Source organism: Mesocricetus auratus, unplaced genomic scaffold (assembly GCF_017639785.1).
Source record: "Mesocricetus auratus isolate SY011 unplaced genomic scaffold, BCM_Maur_2.0 Super-Scaffold_100018, whole genome shotgun sequence".
NCBI lineage: Eukaryota > Metazoa > Chordata > Mammalia > Rodentia > Cricetidae > Mesocricetus > Mesocricetus auratus.
Genome location: NW_024429199.1, coordinates 2,737,937 through 2,763,671, shown reverse-complemented (window position 1 = coordinate 2,763,671; position 25,735 = coordinate 2,737,937). Strand labels below are relative to the sequence as shown.

Here is a 25,735-nt window from a genome sequence, read left to right as displayed (position 1 = left end):
ACATAAAAACCAAGAGTAAATTAAAAACGGCAACTATGAAGAAAAGAGCATTGCCTTTCTAAGAGAAAATGATGAGGGCTGCTTTGTAACTGGGATATTCCTAGACCTTGCACATAGTTCCTGGCACATAGTGGACATTCACAGAAACCTACCAATTACACATTTCATAACATGAAGTGTGGGGTAACTAAGCCTCAATGGGTCTGACATCTGTCCTAGACTGACAGAAAAGCATGAGCAGTAGGTATCTCCTGACAACCAGCCCGGGTCCTATGGACAGCAAACACATCACCTCGGCAGATGCCTACTCAATGGATCTCCTCCCCTGGGGCAGGGCTGGGGGTATATAAGGCTTATCCCTTCCTGGAATAAACAGAGCTTGTTTCAACTTGTTCCCGATGCCTGTGCCATTGGTGTCATGCCTACTTTCTACCACCCCCAAGGGATACCCATTGGGATCCTGCAACAATGAGGTTTTCCTAAAATAAATCAAAAGCAAAACAGCCACAGAGGCAGCCATTTCTTTATTACCTGTAATTTGTAATTTGCATGGTACAAAGGAGTGAAAAGCTTCAGAAGCAAAGGACTTGGAGGGGTTACTTTTGAAAGATTTTACTTCCAGTGTTGTTGTGTGTGTGCACACGTGAGTGTGCATGCACATGTGCATTTGAGTACAGGTGCCTGCAGAATCCAGCAGGCAGTGTTGGATCTCTTGTGGCTGGAGCTACTGAAGGTTGTGAGCCACTCCACACGCATGCTGGGGACCAAATGCAGATCCCGATAGGGCAGCACATGTCCTCAACCACAGAGCTGTATCTCCAGATCCACGGGACTCCTTTTTGCAGCTGGCACTGAACTGTCACAACTTCGTCTTCCTCATAAGTAGCGGTTTCTGATGTACTCTCGGTACATGGCAGTGTCCTCTTTACCAAGGGGCTGCATGATGCCTCTGCTGGCCTGGATGTGGGCGTGGAAGATCTCTGTAGACTTCCTGTCTACTCTTGGGGGCTGAACTTCATAGATGTTGTCTTGTGAGAAAGCTGAGATGGGAGTTCTGTAACAGATGAAAGAGAAGGCTGCATTAATGGAAACAGAAAGGGCTAGAAGGAGCCGAGAGAGCCACCTCTGCAGTCGCTACTGGCTGGCTTCTCCTCTGGCTGAAGACTGCTGGATAAACACTGCCTAGGAAGCCGTCCCTGATGCCCAGGCAGGGCACAGGCCCCTGTTCCTGGCCCTTAGAGAATGACAGCTTTATAGTCGTGTGTCCATCTGGCTCCCACTGCAAGCATCTTCAGATAGTGGCTATACCTAATTTTGTTCTTTGTCCTGGCAGGCACTTGGAATCACTTAAGTAGGAGATAATAATTCTGGCCAATGGATTGACATCAGTAAAATTCTGGCTCATTGTAGTGCCTGGCCTAATACAAGTCCTCAGTAAGTAAGAACCACTGCTACAATTACTTATGTGTAACTTTTTTCTTAAAGTTCTGAGATTCTAAAAGTTTTCACAACCAAAAGCTACAGTGCCTGAAACACCCAGCCCAACTAAAATGCATCGTCCTCACTTCTTCACGCTACTGCACACACACGCCAATGTGTCATACGTGCATTAGCCACGGCCTCAGCTCTAGTCACACATGCACTAGCCATGGCCTCAGCTCTCACTGGAGGACAGCAGGAAGTGACTATATGTCGGTGTGCTAGCATCCAATTCTCAGTTCCACAGCACATCTGCATCGGGCTTTCAGGTGAGGACCTGTGGACCTGTGATAGGCAGTTGCCTTCCTTTCTGAAGGAGTCAAGAATTCTCTTTTTAAAAATGGTCCTCTTCACCCTCCCCACCCCAACCTATTACTGTGCTGGAAATCTCTATCCATCCCTCGAGGAAGGCACTGTCTCTACAAGGGCCTTGTTAAATAAAATTCATGGTGGTGGTGTCTGACAGACCCTCGACTTCCAGTGATTTGAACACCCACTAGTTACTGCATACTTAGCTGGGGGTAGGTAGGCCCTCAGGGGATTAGTTAACTAAGTCAGAGTGACACAGAGGATACACACATATCCTCTGTGTGTGCTGCTCATGTGTGCTCAAGTGGAGGCCAGTGGTCAGGAGGGACGGAAAACTACACATGCTGAAGGATAAAGACAATCGACAACACACTTCATTAGTTGGCCATCTTTCCAGAAGGTTCTGCATTCTCTGGCAACCAAGACTGGGGACTGGGCCTTGTTCCTGTGCACCTGGGAGGAATCCAGGCACCCTGCTGCTCACTATTTGCTTATCTGGGACTCAGGAGCTAGGGGAGGGGGTGTGATCAGCAAAGTGGTCCTCAGAGGCTTCTGGGATGTTAGTGTGCTGCTGGAAACTGGGCAGTGTGGTAACACACAGAGGAAAAGAAAAACCATTTGGAGCTTAGCCCTGAATCTCTGTCTTTGTAAGATTTGCTGCACTTAAACATGGGCTTCCCTTACTCCTCTCGAAAGCCACTGAGGTCAAGCCTGGGGAGATGGCTTAGCAGTTAAGCTGCTGGCCCTGCAAGACCAGAGCTCAGATCCCTAGAACTCACACAAATGCCAGGTGGGCATGGTGGCTGCTCCCAGTTCTAGCTTTGGAAGACAGAGATGCTATCCCCAGAGTAAGCTGGCTGGAACAGCTGCAGCAGGGAGTGCTACAGTGGTTTTGACTGAGAGATCCTGCCTCAGAGAATAAAGTTTAAGAGTGGTCAAGGAAGACTTCTGGTATCAACCTCAGGGTTCCACACACATATCTGCACACACACATGTGAACATACATTTTATATATAAGCTGACACATGAAGAGAGAGAGAGAGAGAGAGAGAGAGAGAGGGAACTAAAGGGACTCACTGAACTTTGTTTATAACACACACCATCCTGTAATGGCTGGAGATTATAGCACATCTCATTGAAATAAAATAAAACTAGAAGTAACTAGTTGTTCCAGATGTACAGACATCCACGTCTGTGTGTCTGTCTATGTGTCTGTGTGTCTGTCTGTCCATCCATCGTCTCTCTCTCTCTCTCTCTCTCTCTCTCTCTCTCTCTCTCTCTCTCTCTCTCACACACACACACACACACACAAGAAAGTCAGAGAGAGAGAGAGAGAGAATGAAATGGGTAAGGGAGGGATGAAATATGGAAGGAAGAAAATGGTCCAAGTAAAAGAATCCTGAGATGGTTAAATGTCATTGTACTCCAGCGGACAGGACTTTGTTTCAAAACACAGTATTGAATGTCTGTGGTTAACACATCATTATGGTGGATGATTAAGATAATATATGAATCTAGTCTTAATTTTGCCTCAGAAAAAAAATAAGAACTCTATAGTTAATTTCATTTAAGAGGAGCAGCTAGGCCAATTAAAGGCAGGGTTTAAGTGAGTCCTCAAGACCCAAGATAAAAGATAAATAAGTGTTTATTAGGGCAGAACTTACACAGATAAGAGTAAATAACTGCTGTGGCCTTCCTGTTCCAGAAGATGGAGTCTCTGCCCTTCTGATGCTTTCCACAACCCAAGAGAGTGAGAGCCAGCCCCTCCTGTACCTTGTAATGGTTCACATCTGCACCTGAAACCACTCCCAAAGGGTGTGGCCACCACTACAAGTTCACTGGCAAGACAAGATGCCACTACACTCCAATACTGCTGAAATAATAGAAAGGAAGCAGGAAGAATTCAATTCACAAAGAACCTGTTTCATGATCCAGCCACAGGGAGCCCCTCATAGACCTAAGCTGTAGTCCTCAAAGTGTGGCCGGGATAGCCAGCAGCATCAGCAGCACCTGAAAACTCATCAGAATTACAGATTCTAGGCTCCTACACCAGACCTACTGAGTCAGAGTGTCTGAGGGCCAGGCCAAGAAACACTGTTTCAAGTTGGATGACTCTGACCACTAAAGCTTGACAGCTTCTGGCCTAGCATGGCTGTCATCAGTTATACAGACAAGAGATATAGAATACAAAGTAAGATCTTATTTAAATTTTTATGGTGATGGGAATCGAACCCAAGGTCTTGGACATTGCAGGCAAACATACTACTACTGAGCCATACTTCAACTACTTAATTTTTTTCCTTAAAGACAGGGTCTTACTATGTAGTCTAGGCTAGCCTTAGACTCACAATCATAATCCTCAGATGTTTGAATACTGGAATTACAGGGGTATACTACCAAGCCTTGTTCCAATTATTATTATTATTATTATTTTTGGTTTTTCGAGACAGGGTTTCTCTGTATTGTCTTGGAGGCTGTCCTGGAACCAATTTTTGTTTCTTGAGAAAATGTCTTATCATGTATCTTAGGCTATCTTTAAACTCCTGATCCTCCTGCCTCTGTGTCTCAAGTGCTAAGAGCATTGGTCCTTTTAAAACATGAACTTTATTTTAAATGACAGAATGCCACTAACCCTACACTGTAGAGCACAGTTTAGTGTTTAGTTATAAAGATATGAGCAGCAATATTAAATTCACCGCTTATTTTCTAATAAGGAGACATTGCTTTAACCTCACCATAGACTTATGCATTTCTGAGGTGGGAATGAAAACGTTACCCATGACCAAAAAGCTGCTGGAGAGATACGAGGTGAAGTCAGACACCCCACTGCACAGTCTCTTACCAGACTGGTGGCATCTGTCTCTAGATTAAAAAATCCTACCTACTGTAGAAATTGTGAGACTGTTTTCTTTTGTGCCCTCCAGTAGAGAGACCTAGCTTATTACTGTACTTATATTACCAAAAAAAATCCACATTTGCCTCGTGGCCATAAAGAGAGGGGATATATTTTTAAACTTCTCATAGCCTCAAAGGCATAAGACCTATTACCCCTCATCCAAATGCCAGTCGTATTTCTGGACATAAAATATGATAATTACATTGCAGACTCATTTCTTTTTATCTATGAAACCTAGTTCCATCTTGACAGTGTGTTCTGTATTTCCCCTCAGGGAATGTTGCAGCCTTATTTAGTATAATATATTTACCAATTCATTTACAGGCTGCTTAACATGTATCGTTTGGTGCCTCAAACACTGAGCACTGATGACATCCAGCCTTAACTACTGCTTCTGCTCACAGAAGAGAAAACACTCCAGGCAGAGTTCATTAGATATCCCAGATGCCTTTTAATGCTCTTTGCTGAACAGGGCAGTCTTTAACACAGCCATTTCTGACAATAATCTCTACCTTATACTTGAGTGCACAGCTAACGTTTAATTCCTGGTGTGAGGACTTTTGTGGCTTGAGCAACCAGCAAACGTGCATTGGCTTGGGTGGGGCAGCGATGTTTTCAGAATTCAATGACATCATGTGACCTCATGGTTAGTGGTTAAACTACTAGACAAAATCTGGTGGTTTAACTACTAGATGACTCTTAAGTATTTTTTTTTTTTTGGTTTTTATGAGACAGGGTTTCTCTGTATTGTTTTCGAGGCCGTCGGTCCAGCCCAGCCTCGAACTCACAGAGATCCGCCTGCCTCTGCCTCCCGAGTGCTGGGATTAAAGGCGTGCGCCATCACCGCCCGGCTGACTCTTAAGTATTTTAACAATCACATGATTCTTTTCCATATGTTAAAATCTTACGCCCTTTCTATGATCAGTATTTTGGCATATACATCGAACCCCATTAAGCATTTCCAGAAATCTTAGTAAGAGTTTGATTCTTAAGATCCATTTCCCTTCCCTGTATTCTGCCTGTTGCTGCCAAAACTCTCAGTATTTTCTCCCACACGTGTTGCTGGGTCCTAATGACTTCCTTGGGGGAAGGGAGTGAGAAGGTGCAGTGTCAACAACAGAGACACTGGGAGTCAGGTGAAAGGAAATATAGCAGACTGGTTTATTTAGCAACGGATAGAAGCTTATATACCCTCCCACCACCCAGATGTTCCTATCTGTTGGCATCATGTAGTTGCCCCGCATGCTAGGCATGATTAGGACCTCTGACAGCGCCAGGCAGACTCCAGGCTGGCTCATCTCCCTGCCCACAGGTTTTATCTTCCTACACACATGGTTGTTACATTTTTATCATCAAATGCTTCCTTGTTGATCACACCCTAGCCAGAAAATCAAGAGAACTGTTTGCTGAAGATTGGGTGATGTTTTAGGGTATTTGTCTCAGTCTTTCTGGGAGAACACCCTTAGCAGGTCAAATTTCTAATTTGAGTCTACTAAGCCATTTATGTCATAGTAGAGCAGGACTCCACCAAGTGCTTTAGACACCTGTCTTTGTTGTGATCTCTGTCTTTGGTCCACAATCTCCATCAGAAATAAGACCCTTATCATCTAACTGTTGGTGGTGTGGCTATGATAAACATCCCCAACTAGATGGACACCTTCAGCATCCTCAGTGATGTCAGCCTTTGGTTTGTGGATACTGTTCTAGCATTTTCCCATCACTGTTCACTGCTTCTCTCTAGTTCTTTCATCAAAGTGCTTGCATCTTTCCAACAAGGCACTCACACATTTGAAGCCTAGTTTTCAGGGTACCAAGATGAGACAGTGGAAATGTGTGCAGTTCTTCAAAAAATCAAATCAATGTGCACACTTCTGCATCTAGATCACAATCTGAGGACTAGAATATAGATACCTAAGACCAAGAAGTATCTCTAAAAGCATGCAATATTATAGCAATTGGCTGTATATGGCAAGTTAAACTCATACACAAATTAATTTAAATTAAGTATATTTAAATTCATTTCCAGTATTACTTGTGATATGGAATGCCCTTCTGTATGCTGCAAATATGCGTTGCTCTTATTGGTTGATGAATAAAGCTGTTTTGGCCAATGGACAAGCAGAATTTAGCCAGGTGGAAATCCAAACAAGGATAGAGAGAGAGGTAATAGGTGGAGTGAAGAGATGCCATGTAGCCACTGGGGAGGTAGGACACCCAGACATTCTCTGGTAAGAAAAGGCCACATGAAGATATACAGATTAATAGAAATGGGTTAATAATTAAGAGAGAGCTAGCCATTAAGAAGCCGAAGCCAATGGCCAAACAATTAAATCTCAGAGTGGTTATTTCTTAGTGGCTACAGGGACCCAACTGGGTAGAGAGAAACTGGTCTAGTGGGATTGAGACTAGGAACAAAAATGTCTTTCTATATACTTGCCACATGGCAAATGCATGACAGCCACATGTAGCCAATGGCTATTGCGCCAGGCAGTGTCAATGTGGGCTTCAGCACTACCACAGAATGCTCTGTGTGGTGTGTTATTCTAGAACGCCTTCACTGTTGTCTTCCTCCTCAGGCACTCTTGGTCCTTCTGTCTTTATATGCCCTTCTCTCTAGTATAAATGCATGCACAACTGCTATCAGTGTTTACAGAAATCCCAGCTCGTTTGGTTACTCAGCACTACAGTTCATATCCTTCTAAGAATTGTGTGTGTTATTTTTTGCCATTTTACCAGATGACTCTTTTAAAGTGACTTAATTAAAGGTCCTTACAAATGTAAGGCTTTAAACATACTGGCGGAGCTGTTATTCTTACAGGGTTCAAGTTGTTTTTCCTTTTCCAGTGGTGGCCTCTTCAAGTCCACTGAGTCCCCCTGACAGAATCCTACTTATCTCTGAGAGCTTTACTGCCATCTGGATTGACAAGTTTCATTTTTATTTTATAGATTTCCTGACACAGGCCCAGAAGCAGCAATTTCTTCCAGAAGCCCTGGTTCCTATTAGTGGGAAACTGGCATTCTAAGACTACACTGCAGACCTAGGAATTCTCAATATCAAGCCTGTGTGTGTGTGCGTGCAAGGATGATGAGCGAAGATGACAGAATTTACAAACACTGATTTATTTCTCTCATAGCAAACACTCAACAGTTGAAGAATAACAATATGAGAACAGTGTGAGCCCTGAGAACAGATTGCACATATATGCTCTCCCTGTCTTAGCTGGTTCAGAGCTGAATTACATACAGTAACACACACTATTTGACCACAGAGCTACATCTTAGCCTTCCTTTAAAACTCTATTTTGCATCTATAGACAACCACTACTATTGATAGTGAGCTTTATATCAGTGCTTGTGCTAATCAGTTTTCTGTCCTGTGACAAAATATTTGAGATAATCATCTTATAATGAGGGGAAAGGTTCACAAATTTGAGGGTTTTAATCTATGGTCTGTTGGGCCATTGCTTTTGGGTGTGTGTCCCGGTAGGAGTGTGTGACAGGAGCTGTTACGACACAGGAAGAGGAGAGGCCAGAGTCCCAACACCCCTTTAAGGGAACATCCTGGATGAGCTAATTTCCTTGACTAGGTCCTTCTTTTATAGGCACTGCAGCCTCTCAATACTGTCACCAGCTGTGGATCTTAATTCATGGGCTTTGGGGTCACTTATCTAAGCCATAGAAACATCTGCAGTCCTGCTGTCCAACACTCATTTCTGCCCTGTCCATGGAAACAATACTTTCCGGGTTCTCATTTTTATACTTGAAAGCTTTGAAGATAATATCCTTGGCTCACACGCTTGTTCCTTGGTAGTTTGAAACATACTACTCGCGTCTTTTCTGGTCTGAGGTACTACACCTTACAACAATATTCTTTCCACAAGAAGTCTTCATGGAAGCCTAACAGACGGTTTCCCTCAAGGTTTGCTCACCCACACTCTGGTGTTAGTCAACACAGACCAACACTCTCAGGTAGTGTGCTCTTCAGGAGTCTCACGTGTCAGACTGGCTTTTCTCTTCGCATCACTGTTTTAGTTATTTTTCCTTGTTAAGGTGACTATCCACGTGAAAACTTCGCTTCTTGTTAGCACTTGACACTTGAAGGCATCTTAATGCCTTCTTTTGTTCTGAATTTAAAGGGTTTGTGCTTTAGCTCCCTGTGAACTGGCACACCACACTTCCAGCCTTTTATGGACTCCTCTCACTGGCCTGTGCTTGCTGTCTGTAGGGTGCTTGTAGGCTCCGTGTTGTGTTGTTCTCATAATTGTGTGTGAGGCTGGCCTCTGGCACTCTCCTACTGCACACTCCATGAGCTTCCTTGAGCCTAGGAAAGGCAGTGGGGCCCAGGAGACCCCTAAGTTCACAGCGCTCCCCTTTTGTTGTGGTATCACTGTACAAAAGCATGCCAGCTTGCCCTCTGAGGTTTCCTTTGTGTTCAGATTCTTACATCTTTTTTCTTTTGGGCTTTTGAGGAAGGGCCTCATGTAGCCCAGACTATCCTTGAACTTGTTATGCAGCCTTGACTGTTTGATCCTTCTGCCGTTGTCCCGAGTGCTGGGATGAAAGGCGTGTGTCCACCTGGCTCCCTCATCTTTACAGTCAATGTCTTGCTCAATTTTGACACATCAGCAATTTCTTCTCAGATTTGCTTGCTATCCAGGAAGGGGGCTTTGGTTATTTGGTTTCAAGAGTTTAAGTGATCTCATCAGCGTCACCCCTTTCAGAACTCACCAAGGACAGCTGGACACATCTGGTACAAGCCCCCCCCCCCAGTATTAGCAGCCACACTAACATTACCTGCATGACTTCTAGTGGGGACCTGTCAGCTGCTCTTGGGTCCTGTGCTCTGAGACGGTCAGATGCCCCGCTGCTCCTTCCTCATATCTCCCCCATGCACAGACCCCCGCATTATCCCCACTATCCACCTCTGTTCTGGCATTTGTCCAATACCCTGCCATGTAGTCCAAGGTAAGCGCAGTCTGTGGGTGATACCATTTGAATCTGTACTGTCACGTGTTCATCGCTTAGCTGCCTACTGATGGGGTTGGGGAGGTGACTGGATCATGGAGGCTCTGACATAACCATGGCTTGTCATAATGGTGGACTCATCATAATTTGGTGGTGTTATTGGAAAGAAGTGGAATTTAGGAGGTAAAGCCTGATTGGAGGAAGCATCTGAGTGGCAGATCTTTTCCTGGGCTCTTCCCCTGCCACCTCTGCTTCCTGCCTGGTGTGACAGAAGTAATCTTGCTCCACAAAGTTCTGCTTTGCCACAACCCAGAAATAATCGAACCAGCCATGCATGGACTAATAACTCTGAAATCATGACCCCAAACAAATCTGCCCTCTTTTGAATTGTTTCCATCAGATATCTGTTACAGTGAAAAAGTGACAACATCATGGCCATTCAGTTTTACTACCCAACTGTTTTTGATTTTGTGCGAAGATTCAGGGACAGAGAGTTTTAAAATGATTATATTTGGGCTGGCAAGATGGCTCAGTGGGTAAAGGTATGGGCTGCCAAGCCTGATGACCTATCTGAGTTTGACCCCTGGAATCCACACAGTGGAAGAAGGCAGACTCCTGCAAGTTGTCCTCTGTCCGTCACATATGCAATAGTGGTATGCACACACGCATGCACGCATGCACAAACTCCTCAAATAAACAAAAACCTCTTGTATTCTCCCCAGAACCCAACAGACATATTTTTCTTTAAAGTATGTTTTTCACGCATCTCCCAAATGGAAAGACCTGCGACATAGCCATGAGAGGCTGCTCTCTCAGATCATCCATCTACTCCCACTGTCTCCTCTGGCAGGCCTTGCTCTCCTTGGAGATGGTGAGCCTACCACGGGAGTGCAGATGGGGAAGCTCTTATCTTCCTTTCTGATAGTGTTATTTTCCTTTGCTACCATAGCATCTGGGAACAGATAGACAATCTTTGTTAATAGGTTACTAGGTCACATGAAGTCTCCTGTGGTCCTGATGAAGACATCTGTGCATACTCAGAGACCTTGTACTACTATAACAAAAACTGTGACAGACAGCAGATTAGATTCTTCAGTATTAACAGAGTTCTCTTTCCAGTATACTGACTTCACTGAAAAGAAAAAGGAAAAACAAAAACAAACAAACAAACAAAAACCCAAAACAAAAACCAACCATCTCAGAGTCCGTTGGCACCTGGCTTCAAAATGCGACCATGGGTTTTGTTTTTGTTTTTAACTATTGTCTTCATTAGGGTTTCTATTGCTGTGAAGAGACACCATGACCATGGCAACTCTTATAAAGAAAACATTTAATTGGGATGGCTTGCTTACAGTTTTAGAGATTCAGTATATCATCATCATGATGGGGAGCATGACGGTGTACAGGCAGATGTAGTGATATATCTTGCGGGCAACAGGATGTTGACTGATTGTCACACTGAGGGAAGCTTGAGCAAAAGAGACCTAAAAGCCTGTCCCACAGTGACACACTTCCTCCAACAAAGTCACACCTCATACTAGTGCTACTCCTTTGGGGAGCTATTTTCTTTCAAGCCACCACAACTGTGGCATGCACACGATACTTGGATTTGCAGCTGGGTCACACGGACAGAAGTGTCTATTTTGTAGACAGGCAAAGTTGACTGCCTTCTTGATGTGGCCAGTGTATCAGTGACATTCTGAATATGGCAGAGAAGGTTATTTTGGAGTCAGCAGCTGCTGTGACAGCTTCCTGACCAAGGCAGATGAAGCAGCCCCTCTGACAGCATGCCGCACGGTTCAGGGAATGATTTCTGGAAGCCTACTCTGCAGTCTAGTGACCCCTAAAACTACCAGAAACCCCAGACCAAGTCACTCTGTTCACTTCACTAGAGTGAATCACACTTTTTGTACTGCCTATCAGAGTGAACAGGAGGGCAAATCTTACCTGGGCCCCAGGCCTCTTAGCTGAAGCAGGTACCAGTTTGTGGGCAACTCCCAGCATTAGACAGGCACACACAAACAGATGGCAGTTACAGTACTTATTATATACAAGACACTGCCACTGGTATTTTTGATACTCTTTTTATATTCTCCTGGAGAACACTAAAATAAAACTGTCATTTGTATTCTTTTACAGAACTTCTGGTGTTAGAGAAATGAGACATGATGATTTTTTCTGACCTCAATCAGGTAAAATGCTTCCAATTTAGGATGCAATTTGTGAAGAGTATGGCTTCCCTCCCATTAGCTGGACGTGTATAAACACACATGTGGCTTCTCTGCTCCAGACAAGCTTATTGTGAACACTGGGAAAGCGGGCAGCAATATTTGGCTGTGTTGTTTTGTGGGTTCTAATTAGAGTATTGAACAGTTATTTAATGAGAAAGGGCTTCGCTTCGATCCCTGCAGGCAACTGGGATTGGTTATATTACACAGTGATGGTCTCTTCAGAGGGGGCACTTCTGACACAAAGGACAGGTGGCATCACGCATATGATGTTTCCAAAGGGTAAAGTATGTGACTGCTCCTATGTGGGGTCTTGTTCTCCCTCAGGGCAATGGGCCACCTTCTAGGCTCAGATCTTTAGGAGTTTTGTCCCTTTCGCCCTTGCTTTCCTGGAACAGCAGCAGGTGTGGCCTGTCATTCCTAGAAATACGAACCAGTGAGATGCAGAAACAGCCATGCGTCTTGCCTCTCACTTACAGGTGATAGAACCTTGCCCTGCTTGTTTTTGTGATACCAATTCCAATAAACGCCTTATTATTTAAGGCCATCTTAGGTTAAAGAGTCATTGTACAGTTCATGGAGTTTCCACACACCCATGAAATTTCCTGCAGCATTAACATCTTCCAATAGCCAAATTTTTTTTTTTGCTATCAATGGGCTGACACCAGTAAGTTATTATCAGTGAGATTTCATACTTCAGTCTCACCTAATGTCCTCCTTGTCCAGAACAATGTCCAGGAGATATGGCAGTTGACCATCAAGACTCCTAAGGCTTCTCCTGGCAGTGATTGGCCTTGGCAGCCCTGGAGCACACTTCACCTGCATCCCTTTAAAGGTCTCCTCCAGTTCACTTAAAGTGGTCCACAAGTGACTGAAGAATGGTAGCTGTAGAGCCATGAGCTTTCAAGACAGAACCCAGCAGCTGAAACTGCCACACCTGCGGCCCCCTCCAGTGAGTGGCCAGCTAGGGTGGTGGTCTGGGTGCTCTGCATACTGTACACTGAGACAACTGAGGAGACAAGTCTGGAAGCTCCCATGGGGCCCCAGTTCCCACCCTGCTGACTGGGAGACGCAAATGCACAATTGTACAATGCATAGACCTTCAGGACTCACCCCAGGTGCACTGGTTCAGTGTCTCTAGCAAGACAGCCTCGACATCTGTATTTGTATTCTTTTGTTTTTTTAAAAAAGCCAATTCTTTTTAAATTTAACAAATTATAAAGAAAACATGGTGCACACATGGTATCATCAACATGAATAAAAACACAAATGGAGATATTCAGAGAGTAGCCCACAGTCCCAAATGGAAACTGAGTCCCTTCTCTGCAATCTCATAGGTAAACCATTTTCTAGGGCACTTGAAGCACTCCTGGTTTTTGGAACTTAACTTCAATAAGCTTACATGGTAGTTTGAAAGAGAATGGCTCATAGATTTGAATGTTTAGTTACCAGAGAGTGGAACTGTTTGAAAGGATTAGAAGGATTAGGAGATGTGGCCTTGTTGGAGTAGGTGTGGCCTTATTGTAGAAACTGTGTGCTGGACATGGGCTTTCAGGTTTCAAAAAGGCCACATCAAGCTTAGTGTCTGTCTGTCTGTCTGTCGGTCTATGTCTCTACCTGTGGATCAGGATATAAAGCTGTCAGCTACCTCTCCAGCACCATGTCTACCTGCATATCACCATGCTCCCCAAGCCTCTGAAACTATATACAAGCCCCCAATTGAATGCTTTTCTTTATGAGAGTTGCCTTGGTCATGGTGTCTCTTGACAGCAACAAGACAGTAAGATACCATGCTACTTCAGTATCACTAGATCTCTGGAACCCAGGACTCTGGGAATGATTTAATTGTGCTAAAGAGGATGCCCATTCAGTACTGAAGATCACTACAGAATTATAAACCATGCTCCTGCTCTTCCCTCCTATACAAACCAGTTCTAAAGCCATCCCACGGACAGACATCTGCACAGGGAGGCAGCCTTTGACAGCCTGGGGTTCCAGGATCCAGGAAGCATGAAGGCACACACTGCACTGGGGCAGCTGGAGAGGATACTGGGCCCAGCTAAGAGGAGAAGGACATTATTAAGGCTGGTGTCTCCATAAAGGAAATCACTGCCTGAATGGAGGGTACGTGTACTGGGGACAAGCCTAGATGAGGGGTGATGGGAGATTAATTACATATGAGGACTAATCAAATAAACATAGTAAGGGTAACAGGAGTCAAATTTCTCACTGTTAGGGAAGGTGACTACTTGTATGGAAAGCGACAAGTCTGGAATAAACTCAGGACACTTTGTACTTAGAAACATCATTACACACCTACAGATATAAATTTTATCTATATTTAGAAATATGTTGGATATTTATATATGCAGTGAAAATAGACATGTAATAGATACATATGTAGCTCTGTTTACAGTTGTACATATTTGTGCATGTCAGTGTGGCATGTGCTGCTTGAATGGGCCTACAAGCAGTGACCCAGCAGCAGCAGCAGGTACACCTAGTGCCCAGATCTCAGCTTTAATAGAATTTTCCACTAAAAAGAATCAGGGACCCTCAGAGAAGTGACTGATTTCAGGGATAGGACAGGCAAAGAACACGATGAGCCCAAAGCATCTTGTCCGAGAAATCGGGAAGCGCTCTAAGAAAGATGAGAACATGTCCAAAGGACATAGGGGCAGGCTGAAGCAAATCTGGTGAAATTGGGGACAATCTGAGTATCAGAATTAATAATGACAATGATGGATTATGTCCCATTGAATATAACAATTCAAGATCTCATAGTGAGAAAAATAAAGATGAAAAATGCAAGGGTTGATAAACAAAGATTATTCCTACACTTTCCAGGTGCCTACCTAAAATATTCACGAATTAAGAGTAATTTCCCAGTAGAACAGCTCAGAGCATACTACTTTAACCAAGGAATTGAAATAATCATTATGAGTAAAAGTTGTCTGTCAAACTGAGACAGGGGAGGAATAGAAGAGGGCAAGAAAGGAGATGCCTTGATAGAGGGCGCCACTATAGGTTTGGAGAGAGGTCGGGCACAGAGGAAGTGATAGGGGATCCACAGGGATGACCCCAACTAAGAATCTAGGCAGTGGTGGAGAGGCTGCCTTTGATTCCCTTCCCTTATAGTAAGATTGATGACTACCTCGGTTACCATTTCTAGAGCCTTGACCCAGTAGCTGATTGAAGCAGAAACAGGCACCCACAGCTAAGCACTGAGCAATACTCCCAGAATCCAGTTGCAGAAGGGGAAGAGAGATGACCAAATGAACCAAGACAGAATTGGAGATACTCAGATAGTTGACTTGACCTAAGGAGAGCATGCAGACCCTAGTTGTAAAGCAGGGGAACCAGCACTGGACCAGACCAAGCCCTCTGATGTGGGTACAGTTAGGAGGCCAAGGTAGTATATAGGACCTCTAACAGTGGAGCCAGGGTTTATTCCTAGGTCACAAATGGACTTTGGGAGCCCATTCTCTATAGAGGGATACTATTGCAGCCCAGATACAGAAAGGAGGGCCTGGGCCCTCCTCCAAATGATGTGATGGGCTTTGATGATCCCCTGTGGACAGTCTCACTATCCCTGGGGAGTGGGTGGTAGATAGGTTGGGGGGTCGGTAGAAAGCATGGGAGGATGAGAGGGTAAGGGAATGGGGGGACAGATATGTAATTTTCTATAAAGTAAAAAAAGTCTGTCACCTGATGGGATGCAAAAAACATCACACCACTTTGTTCATGATGTGTCTTAAGCCAACAGACATTTACCCTGCTTTAGAATGGCTATTAGTTCAGAACTAGCCAGGAACTTAGGAAGGGCCTATTGGTTCTGGCTCAAAGACCCTCACAGGGCTGCTGCCAACCCGCTGGCTATCACTGCTGTCAATTCAAGAATTACCTGTGGTTGGGAATCCAGTACTCCAAGATCAGTCACTCGGTTGGCAGGGTGAGTTCCTCTCAGTTGGCTAGATACTTTAATTTCTCTTGTGACTGTGCACAGGGCTGCTCCCAACATGAAAGCTTGCTTTCCCCAAACAAGTCGCCCAACAGATCACTCCAAAACCTAGTTGCTTCTGCTGTACACACTTGGCTAATAGTTTGGATTTTAAAGCCCCTCTCAAAGGTCTATGTGTTACAGGCTTAGGTTGCCAGCTTGGGGCCCTGACAGGAAGCAGCAGAACCACGGAGAGAGGTGGGATCTAGTAGAAGGGTCTTGGGTAAACTGGACGCGTGGCAGGGATTATGAGGCCCAAGCCCTCTCTTGCAGAAGATCGCTGTTATACCCTGTTGCTAAGCCCTGCTTCGCTGAAGGGCAATGGAGCATGAACTTGGGACCTCTCAGACTGTGAGTCAAAATGAACTTTTCTCTTTACAAGTTAAGTGTCTCAGGTATTTTGCTATAGTGATAGAAAGCTGTCTAAAACACTACTGGCCAAAGAAACAATCCTGGTACAAAGTGGGAGGGGATGATACTGGGGTGTGAGTAACAGAAGTAGGATCAGAGTGAGAACTAGCTACCGTACTTGGATATAGTAATAAAAGTAGGATCAGTGTGAGAACTAGCTACTGTACTTGGATACAGCCAGAACACACTGAATCTCTCTGTGGCTTTGGAGCCTGTCCTGGAACTAGCTCTCGTAGACCAGGCTGGTCTCGAACTCAGAGATCCACCTGCCTCTGCCTCCTGAGTGCTGGGATTAAAGGCGTGCGCCACCAATGCCCGGCCCGTCTACAAAACAACTGACCTGTATTCTTCAAAGTGTCAGAGTCATGAAAAGCAAGGGAGAGTGGTGGTGTGTTCCAGAATAAAGGAAACTTTAAAAATGCAGTGTGAGGTTCTAGACTGGATCCTCTCCTAGTCATGGATACTACTGGGTCAACTGATGAGACCTGAATGGGCTTCTGAGGCGGAGACAATAGAAATACATTGATGCCAGTTTCCTGAATTGCTGTGATCTTGGAGATTCTCTCACTTGTAGGAAATGCCCACTATGGAATAAGCAGGTTATGGCTGCTGGGGAACAGAGAGAAGTATATCAGGTCTGCAAATGATTGCTTTATAACTGCAACTTTGAGGAAGACCTGAGGTTATTTTCCAATTAAAAGAGTATATCATTCTAAACACAAGAGGCATTTAAAGTTATCTAAGGTAAACTATTACATGGAATTCTAAGAAACTGATACTTTTTATAGGTCAGAAATATGTGAACTTTGGTAATTTCATATGCAAGAAAGTTCAAACAAACTAATAATATCAAAGATAATGAAATTGTGACTTTCAATAAGAAGTGTAAAAGAGTCCTTCTCAGTTCTCTCTCCTGTAATTACGCACCCAGCCCAGCATCCATGGCAAGGCCACTCTTAAGGCTCCATCAAGACAGATCTGCTGTCGTGAGGTCTATCTGAGTTCAGATTTCTCTTTAGACTAAGTCCCACCTCTTTGCTGTTTATAGCAGCAGTTTCTGAAAGAATGGCTTCCACTCCCATATTTTCCTTTTAATTTTCACTTTCCCTAAATTCACCTAGGGTGGCCTTGTACAGCAAGGGCCCCTAAAAGCTTGCAGGGCGGATCACTGAGCTCCCTTCTGTTGCCTAAGCCAGTAACCAAGCTTTCTGTACTCGGCACTGGCCACCTCTTCTTTCTCTTCCCCTGGCTTCTGGTTCCTCTCTGTTTTCACTACGGCCCCTACAACCCATCCTCCTCCAAGCACCTGTGGTCAGTTTGCAGTGACGGAAGGGAGGGCACACCACTCTCACTCACTGTTCTCCAGCAGCTTCCTGCAGAATGGGCTCACACCTAAGCTCCTTCGAGCGATCCCTTGAGATCTGCCCCACCCAACCTTCCCCTACCCCAGGGTGCATTGGCTGTGGCTCTTGCCATCTTTTGCTTCTCAGATGTGCCAAGTCCTTAATGCATGTTCTCTCTGCACTGCACATGTTCCCAGTCATCTCATAGAAGACTCTTTTTAACTCGATCTCAGGTTAGCTCTTCCAAGATAATCTGCTTTGTGCACACAGCACTTGAGAGGCAGGCCAGGCTCTGCGAGTTACAGGCCAAGCAAGGCTACGTAGCAAGATCCTGTTTCAAACAAACAAAAATACAAAACCCCTAAACAAACCAAATAAACAAAAAAACCTAATCTAAAATAGTGTCAGACTCTCATTTGCCCCAACTACTCTCTCCCATTTCCTTGGTTTGTGTTCTTCAAGGCATCTATTTTTTAATTTATTAATTTTTATTTTATATGCACTGGTGCTTTGTCATGGGTGTCAGCGCTTCTGGAACTGGAATTACAGACAGTTGTGAGCTGCCATATGGGTGCTGGGAATTGAACCCAGGTCCTCTGAAAGAGCAGTCAGTGCTCTTGACCACTGAGCCATCCTCTAGCTCCCTCCAACAACGAATTGTCTTATGTATGAGGCTGCTGATTGATCCTACATACCATGAGTCAGAAGGACCCTGAAGGACTCAGATAGTCTTGATCTTTATTGTCTGCCCAGTGACAGAGCAGCACCTGACACACTGTAAGTACTTAATACATATCTAGCGAATAAATGAATCACCCATGTTCTGCTTCAAGCTGTTAAAAATCACAGCTCTTAGCCTTGTGGCTGTGATCATGATAATTATACAGTTTTAGAAATTATTCTTATTTCAGATCACTTTTCTTGACCTCAGAACAAATGAAAAGATGCCAAAACATTGCCACTACAATGTGGCCTCCATTTGAGCACTCTGCATATTCAACAACACGGCTCTCAATGAAGGACACTCAAGGCTATGGATAGGGCTAACTATTGTGAAGACTTTCTCTGCAGGAATCTTAAATCTTCATCCTGATATGTTCCACTTACTGGTTCCTAAGTCAACTTAAAAACCCTGCTTTACCTCACCATGATTCAAGTATTACTTAAGGAGATGATCACATGACTTCTAATCCTCTCCTCTGAGATAAGCGCTCTGGGCTATCTTAATATGAAAAATTAAACAGCACTGGGCATAAGAAAGGGCTGTAAAATCCTAGTAGCCTGGTTTGAAAATATAAACCTGTGCTTCTTATCTGAGTGATGCAGTTTGTGTGTCCTTGGGCTTTCAGAGAACACAGTCTCATTTCTCAGGGCTGTTTTCTCTCCATGGAACAGCCTCTGCCTCACTCTCTGATACAGAGTGAACTGGAACACTCACAGCCAACCAGGCTCACAAGTATCCTCCTGGAGCCTTATCATTTTCCAAACACATTTGCAGCTCCATATTTTCACTGCTGAATACATTTTACATTTTAATAAGCTGAGGGAAGACTCACATGATGTAATGGTTCACTAATAAGCTTTGTGGCAGGGGCTCTTTGCTGAGGGCATTAAACAATTTATTTCATGAATATCCTGCTAGTGGACAGCCATTTTTGATTGTCCGTTCCTTAAGGCTTTCACTGTGTTCGTGGTGCAAGAGGGTGGACAGCTTCTGTAGTTAAACAGCACTTTATCGAAGATCTGTTCCTCCACTGGGTCTTGCATGAGAGTAAGCCATCAGTGAGCATCGTTGAATGAAGGGGTGGGTGAATAAATAATGGACCAAGGAGCCAAGGATCACAGAGCCAGTGCTCTTCACACAGGGAGCCATGCTCAGACAGGCAGAGGCACGATTCAGCAACAGCGGTTATGGGGCAAGATCCCAGAATCACGCTCCTTTTCTCAGTGGAAACTTAGGCAAATGAAATGCCAAGCATAAATGGGGTGTGTGTGTGTGTGTGTGTGTGTGTGTGTGTGTGTGTGTGTGAGTGTGTGTGAGTGTGTCTAACTCACTCTGTGGCCTTAGCATATCCAGGCACTCCAAGAGACAACTTTCAGTCAATCACAGTAAATCATGCATTGACAGGGTTGGCCTGTGGCCCAGTCCTGTCCATTGGAATACAAAGAGAGGAAGTGCACTGTGCAGAATCTGGGACTCCTTGTTTCTGAGCAAGAGAAAGAAGAACTTGCTTCCCTGAGCCTGCAGGGGGCTGTGACAGCACCCCCAGGGTCACACAGAGCTCCTGAATCCCCGCTGCAGGCGGCCCTGTCTATGGCTTTCACCATGAAAACTTAACTGGTTTCTGGTGTTACTCCACAAGCTTCCCTATGAGAGCCCATGGAAAAGGAGTAATAACATTCAAATATTAAACATGGGAAATTACATAATAAGAAAAGACTTGCTGGTGAATTTTAAATATAATTAGGACTTAATGGGGTTTGTGTTTTTAAAAAGTCATGCATAAAAGCTCCCAGGAATGCTGTGTCATGCTTCAGACTACAGCCATGTGTACAAGTAAAATGAATGCATGTTAATGTCTTCAGCCACAATTTCTCTTAACTGGAAAGATTTTCCCTTGGAGCTGGAAGGAACAAGCACGTCTTACCGGGACACTTGTCCATCTGAACAAAGGGAATGGGTGCAGGAAGGCACAATGACACAGCACTAAGCCCACAATCACCCATCTGCCCCAAATCGTTACACACACTCACCACATACAAAACGATAGCTGTGTATCCACCTAACAACAGAACACAAAGCTAAGCCATCTCAGATGTGGTTCTTATATGCAAAGCTAAACACCCCACAGTAATATCCTTTATGTGGCCCCCAGTGCACAGGTAAAAACGAACAATGTTTTAGAGCCCAAATGCACCCTAATAAGCTACACAGAAAAATCAGAGTGTGCCAAAGGAAGCAAGGCAGAGACACGGGGCAGAGGAAGAGGCAGGGCATCCGAGTTCCTTGGCTGGGCCATTATTACCTATGATCTCTCCCACCTGCAGCAGGAATTAGTCTCTCAGCTGCTTTACCCTCCAGCCTTTGAAGACTAGACTTGAAGGATACAATGCTTTCTAGGAAGAAGAGGGCTTCAGAGGGAGGAAGGGAGATGGGACATGGTCCTGGGGGTGAGGGAAAAGGAACTAAAACTCATCATATATGAGCATGAAACTGTCAAAGAAAATAATACAACACTTCTGTTGCCTACAAACAGAGATAGAAAATGATCCACAGAAAACTAGTTACAACTTAGAGGGAGGGTGGTGGCCCAAGGAGAGACCACGGGGAGCTACTGAGAGTGAGATCATGACAAGAGCCGCAGTTGAGTTACTCCTGACCACTGGCAAGAGTGCACTCCCCTTGCATGGCAGCAGATGCCAGTGCCGTGAGTTATCCTTGCGGGTCCATCAATCTCATCGGCATGAAACTCACTTCCTTAACTTGTCTTCCACTTCCCCTCCCCGCACCAGCAGTCAGACAGTGTCCACACAGAGTCTATGCCTTGGATTTGGACCCATTTCTCAGCAGCGCTTTTTAAATGAGTGACACATCCTCCTGGAATAGGCAAGCTGCAGAGCAGCAGGCGCTTAGAATACACACGCTCATGTCTTTTTAACCTACTGATTGGCACGTGCAGCATAACAACTCCCAAAGCACTTGTAGGGGTGTAAAAATGACAGCATTCTGGTCTTGCACAGAGAGAGAGACACCACCTACCCTTACAGCATCCTAATTGCCAGGCATAGCAAGTCCCATCTGGGTCCTTTTTACTCGGCACGTGTCACAGGTGCAGTAGCAAAGGAGAAAGGGACAATGCTGAAGCCTGATGATGCTCACCTGCTTCTTTCACAAGTCAGCAGGGAACAAAGGAGCAAGGGAGACAGAAGAGGGGTCCACCTGACAAGTGTCTGACAAGGGGAGGTCAAGGAGATAATGAAACCAGTGGGATGCAGGGGACTTCATACAGTTCTGGGAGCAGTAGTAAGCTGTGGACTGGGGTTCAGTATAGTTCAACAAGTGTTTTCTAAGGTCTGTCATGAAGGTAGAGGAGGACACAGAGACAGGTTAACCTCTGAGTAACCTAACAGGTCTACATCAACCCAGATAATTACTCCGGAAGTCTCAAGGGAGTGTGCAAAGGAGGGAGGGAGGGTGTGTGTGTGTGTGTGTGTGTGTGTGTGTGTGTTTATGTGTCTCACAAGGAAAAAACAAAGGTATACATTCTTTAAACATTAACAAGAGAAACGTAGTGAAGACATAGAAAGGTGTCTATAGACCCTGGTTACACTATAAGACCAAAAAATGGACTGTTAATGTCAATAAACCTCCTTTTTGACTCCAGTGTTTAGAAAGGCAGCTGCCAGGCCTAAGCTCAGTGGCAGGCAAGTAGTCCTGGATTGAATCTTCATTCCTTCACTTGCTGGTTGCTTGGGCGACTTACATCATCTGCACTTCAGTTTCCCACCTCTGTGCAGTGGGCATAATAAAATACTTCTTTCAGGTTCTATGAGAATTGAGTTAATACAGGTGCAAGAACATAGGACAGAGGCCTTCTCACACTGAGTGCATAGTAAATGGCAGGTGATGTCATTCTTCCTGGCCACCAGCCATATCCTCAGGGGGTACCGTGAATCAGAAAGTTGTCACACAACACAGTCGGGTGTTTGTGCTGGCAACACAAACACTGACCAATGTGGGTTGAGCATGGGCTTCTAGGACATGGCCTTCAAGGTCTTGGGTGGAAGTGTCTTGCTTCCCCATCTGGGTCTCTGCATCTACAGTTTAGGAACCGTCTATGCCATGGGCTTCCTGCCAGTTTGTATTAGTGAAAATACATTTAACGTTGCTATTTTAACTTCTCTCCAGTTTAGAAAATGAAAGCTGATAAGCCTCAGCATTTACCTGAGCAGACACGTGAACTTAAAACAAGCTTGTAATCACTTTAAATCACTGAGCTGAAGAAGAGGAGGCTTCAAGGGCCTCACACAAGCCTCGTCTCTGCTGGGTTAGCATAGCTCTAGAGAGCTAAAAATGAATTGGTGACATTTTAAGAAACTGGTTATAGAGTTCCAGTGTAAAGGGCACACACACAACCCTCTCCGAAAACATGCATGACAGTTGCCATGACAGCATATGCAGCACCTATCAAGCCTTTGTTATTCTGCTGAAGATGCGGTACAAAACACGTTCATGGTAGACTCTTGACTAATGAAGTGGGAAAGGTTAAGATACATTTCTAGATCCACACGGGTTTCACCTGTTCCTGGACCAGCAAACACTGGTATATAAATAAGTAATAACTAAGTAGGCTGTAAGTAAGACAAAAATCATGTCTAAGACTGGAAAGCAAATTCTTTTCTCTTCATTGTCATCATCCCATAACAAGCTGCACCTTACTATTTTAATGGAATGGTCCATTTGAATCACACAATTCAGCTATCCAAGCTTCTTGTTTCATTAAGATCCTAACATACTTTTGTTCTTTGTCTCGTTGATTTCAACTCAGACTTCCACATATGCTATAGTGAGGAAAAATGGTTTCTAAATGAGCTTATATGCTTCCCTTGCCTCCAAAATAAAGAATAAGAAAAGGTACTGATGGGAAGAAGAAGAGAGAACCAGCACCTCCAGGGGGTGTGACACCACCATCACATGCCCATCCACTCTCATCAACTGCCCATCCCTGTACGGAAACCAAGCATTCAGTACCTACCAATCAGCATCGCACTGATGGGACTGATTAGGTTGATTTAAGACAGGAAAATGAACATCTCCTAAGTGTCAACAGTGCCAGACACTGGCCTAGACACTCCCACAAAACCCAATCTGAAGCCTCGCAATGACCCATCTTATAGAAGAAACTCAAGAGCGTGTGTCTTGTCTGGGAACCTCTCCTGGTCATGACCCTATGCTTTGTCCTGGTAAGCAGAGGTGATGACATAGAGGATGGACATGATGGCAGCTACTTGTTCCCGACACTATGTGAGGCATGCTGGCTTCCTTCTTGCCACCCTCCTCAGCAGTAGCTGGTATCTATGCCTTTGCAGCTGACGTACCTGAGTCATGTGGTGGTTTAGATGTATGTTTAAGGTAACCTAGCAAGTGGTGTGAACTTGCTCTGTTTAGTTAGGAATTACTAAACTCCCCTTTAATATCCACCAAGTTATTAGCAATGATACAGTCATATAGCAAGAAGAGCCTAACCTGCCCATGCCCTAGAGCTGTGGGTTCTCAACCTGTGGATCCAGACCCCTTCAGAGGCCGCATATCAGATATCCTGCATATCAGTTATTTACATTACAATTCACAACAACAGCAGAATTAAAGTTATGAAGTAGCAATGAAATAGCAATTATGGTGGGGGTCACCCCAACATGAGGAACTGTATGAAAGGGTCACAGTGTTGGGAAGGTTGAGAACCACTGCTCTGGAGGGTCTTGTGGTAGACCTGAAGTCTCCCAGGTCAGGGAGAATTCATGGAGGGACGCCAAGGGGTGCAGTTTAAGGCTGCCACTTCCTCTCTGCCACCCATACCACTGTTCCCAAGACATAGCTTTCAGTAAAGAAAGTAGCCAGAAGAATTATAATTGTGTCAAATTATACTAAGCCAGTGACAAGACTGGATATTTTCCCTAACAAGTCATCAAACATGCTCCATGACTGGCATGGATACAGAGGTTTTCTAGAGATTTAGTGTAAGGTCAGTGGGAAGGCTCAGTGAATAAAGGTGTTCACCACCAAGCCTCACGACCCGAGTTCAATCTCTGGAACCCATATGGCAGAAGGACAGAGCTGACTCCTTCAAGTTGTCCTCTGACCTCCACATGTGCGTGTGCACAAACATCCCCCACCCCGGCAAAACAAACAGATGGAATTTAAAAGTTTTCCAAGTTGTATCTAGTACTCACAGTTTTATAACTCCATCAGAGCACCGGGAACACGGCTGCTGGCTGCTCCTGTCCTGTTTGTGTTGACTCTGCCCCAGCTGAACAAACCTACAAATTACAATGGATGAAAGTAAGCTAAAGAAGGAAGCCCCTGCAATGAGTCCAGGCGCTCGCCCCAGTCAGAGTGTACTTTCAAACCGTAGTGACATGACTGAGGTCACCTGTGCTTTCCCATTACCAAAGTGTGAAATTATACAAGTAGGGGTGCAGGAGCATGGGGTCGGATGCTTGCAATGAAAGAATTTCATTCAGAGAGGGGCTAGGCTAGAGACCCACCTGAGGCAGGGAAGCTGCGAAGAGGCCGGAATAGTGGCTCAGTTTCCTCAGAACCTGACAGTTCTCTCCCTCCTCTCACTCCCCAGCCTCACTGCCAAGCATACTCCAGCTACTCCTAAGAAAAACCCTGTCAATCAAATAGAGGAAGCCAGATGGGCCGCCACATCACCCTCCCCAGGAAGGCTGAGTGCATTCATGCAAGCGCTAACTCAGGCTCTTGACTGCAGGATGGCCCATTCCACACACGCCCATCTCCCTCAGAGATTTGGGGTGGTCTGTTCTCCTGTTCCCATGGGAGGCGACAAGGCAGGGTCAAGGAGCTTATTTCCTTTCTGTTTTTCTACCACCTGAAATATTTCTCTCTGATGACTATGGATAATCTCATCATTTATTTTTCATCAGCTTTTTTGAAGGTCAAGTGCTACAGGAACAACGATTGTGAGATTCTTACAGAGCTGTTGACAAATGCCCTAGAGTTCACTTTCATCTTATGGCAGGTGATGAATCGTGTCCAGTATTGGGAAGGAGAGAGAATATTATGCAATATTAGATACACACATGTAAAATTTCTCAGCTAAAGTATACAGCCACTATCACAATAAAAAATAAAACGTCATGGTGCTGGAGAGAAGTCTCAGTGAGTAAGAGCACTGGCTGCTTTTCCAGACGACCTGGGTTCAAGTCCCAGAACCCCACATGGCAACTCACAACTGCTTATAACTTCAGTTCTAGAGGATCCAATGCCCTTCTCTGACCTCCTTGGACACGAGGCAAGCATGTGGAGAGTCTCTCTCTCTCTCTCTCTCTCTCTCTCTCTCTCTCTCTCTCTCTCTCTCTC

General features: G+C 44.7%; 1 protein-coding gene across 1 annotated transcript in view; it reads right to left on the bottom strand.

Moving 5' to 3' along the window:
• Window positions 1-505: 505 nt before the first annotated feature.
• Window positions 506-25,735, bottom strand: part of Fig4 (FIG4 phosphoinositide 5-phosphatase) — a 101,343-nt gene continuing 76,113 nt past the window's right edge. The window contains exons 22-23 of the mRNA XM_005073240.4: window positions 24,583-24,669; window positions 506-1,054 (exon numbers count right to left, since the gene is read on the bottom strand). Coding sequence (XP_005073297.1) covers window positions 877-1,054; window positions 24,583-24,669 — 265 coding nt within the window. The 3' untranslated portion in view covers window positions 506-876. The remainder of the gene's footprint in view (window positions 1,055-24,582; window positions 24,670-25,735) is intronic.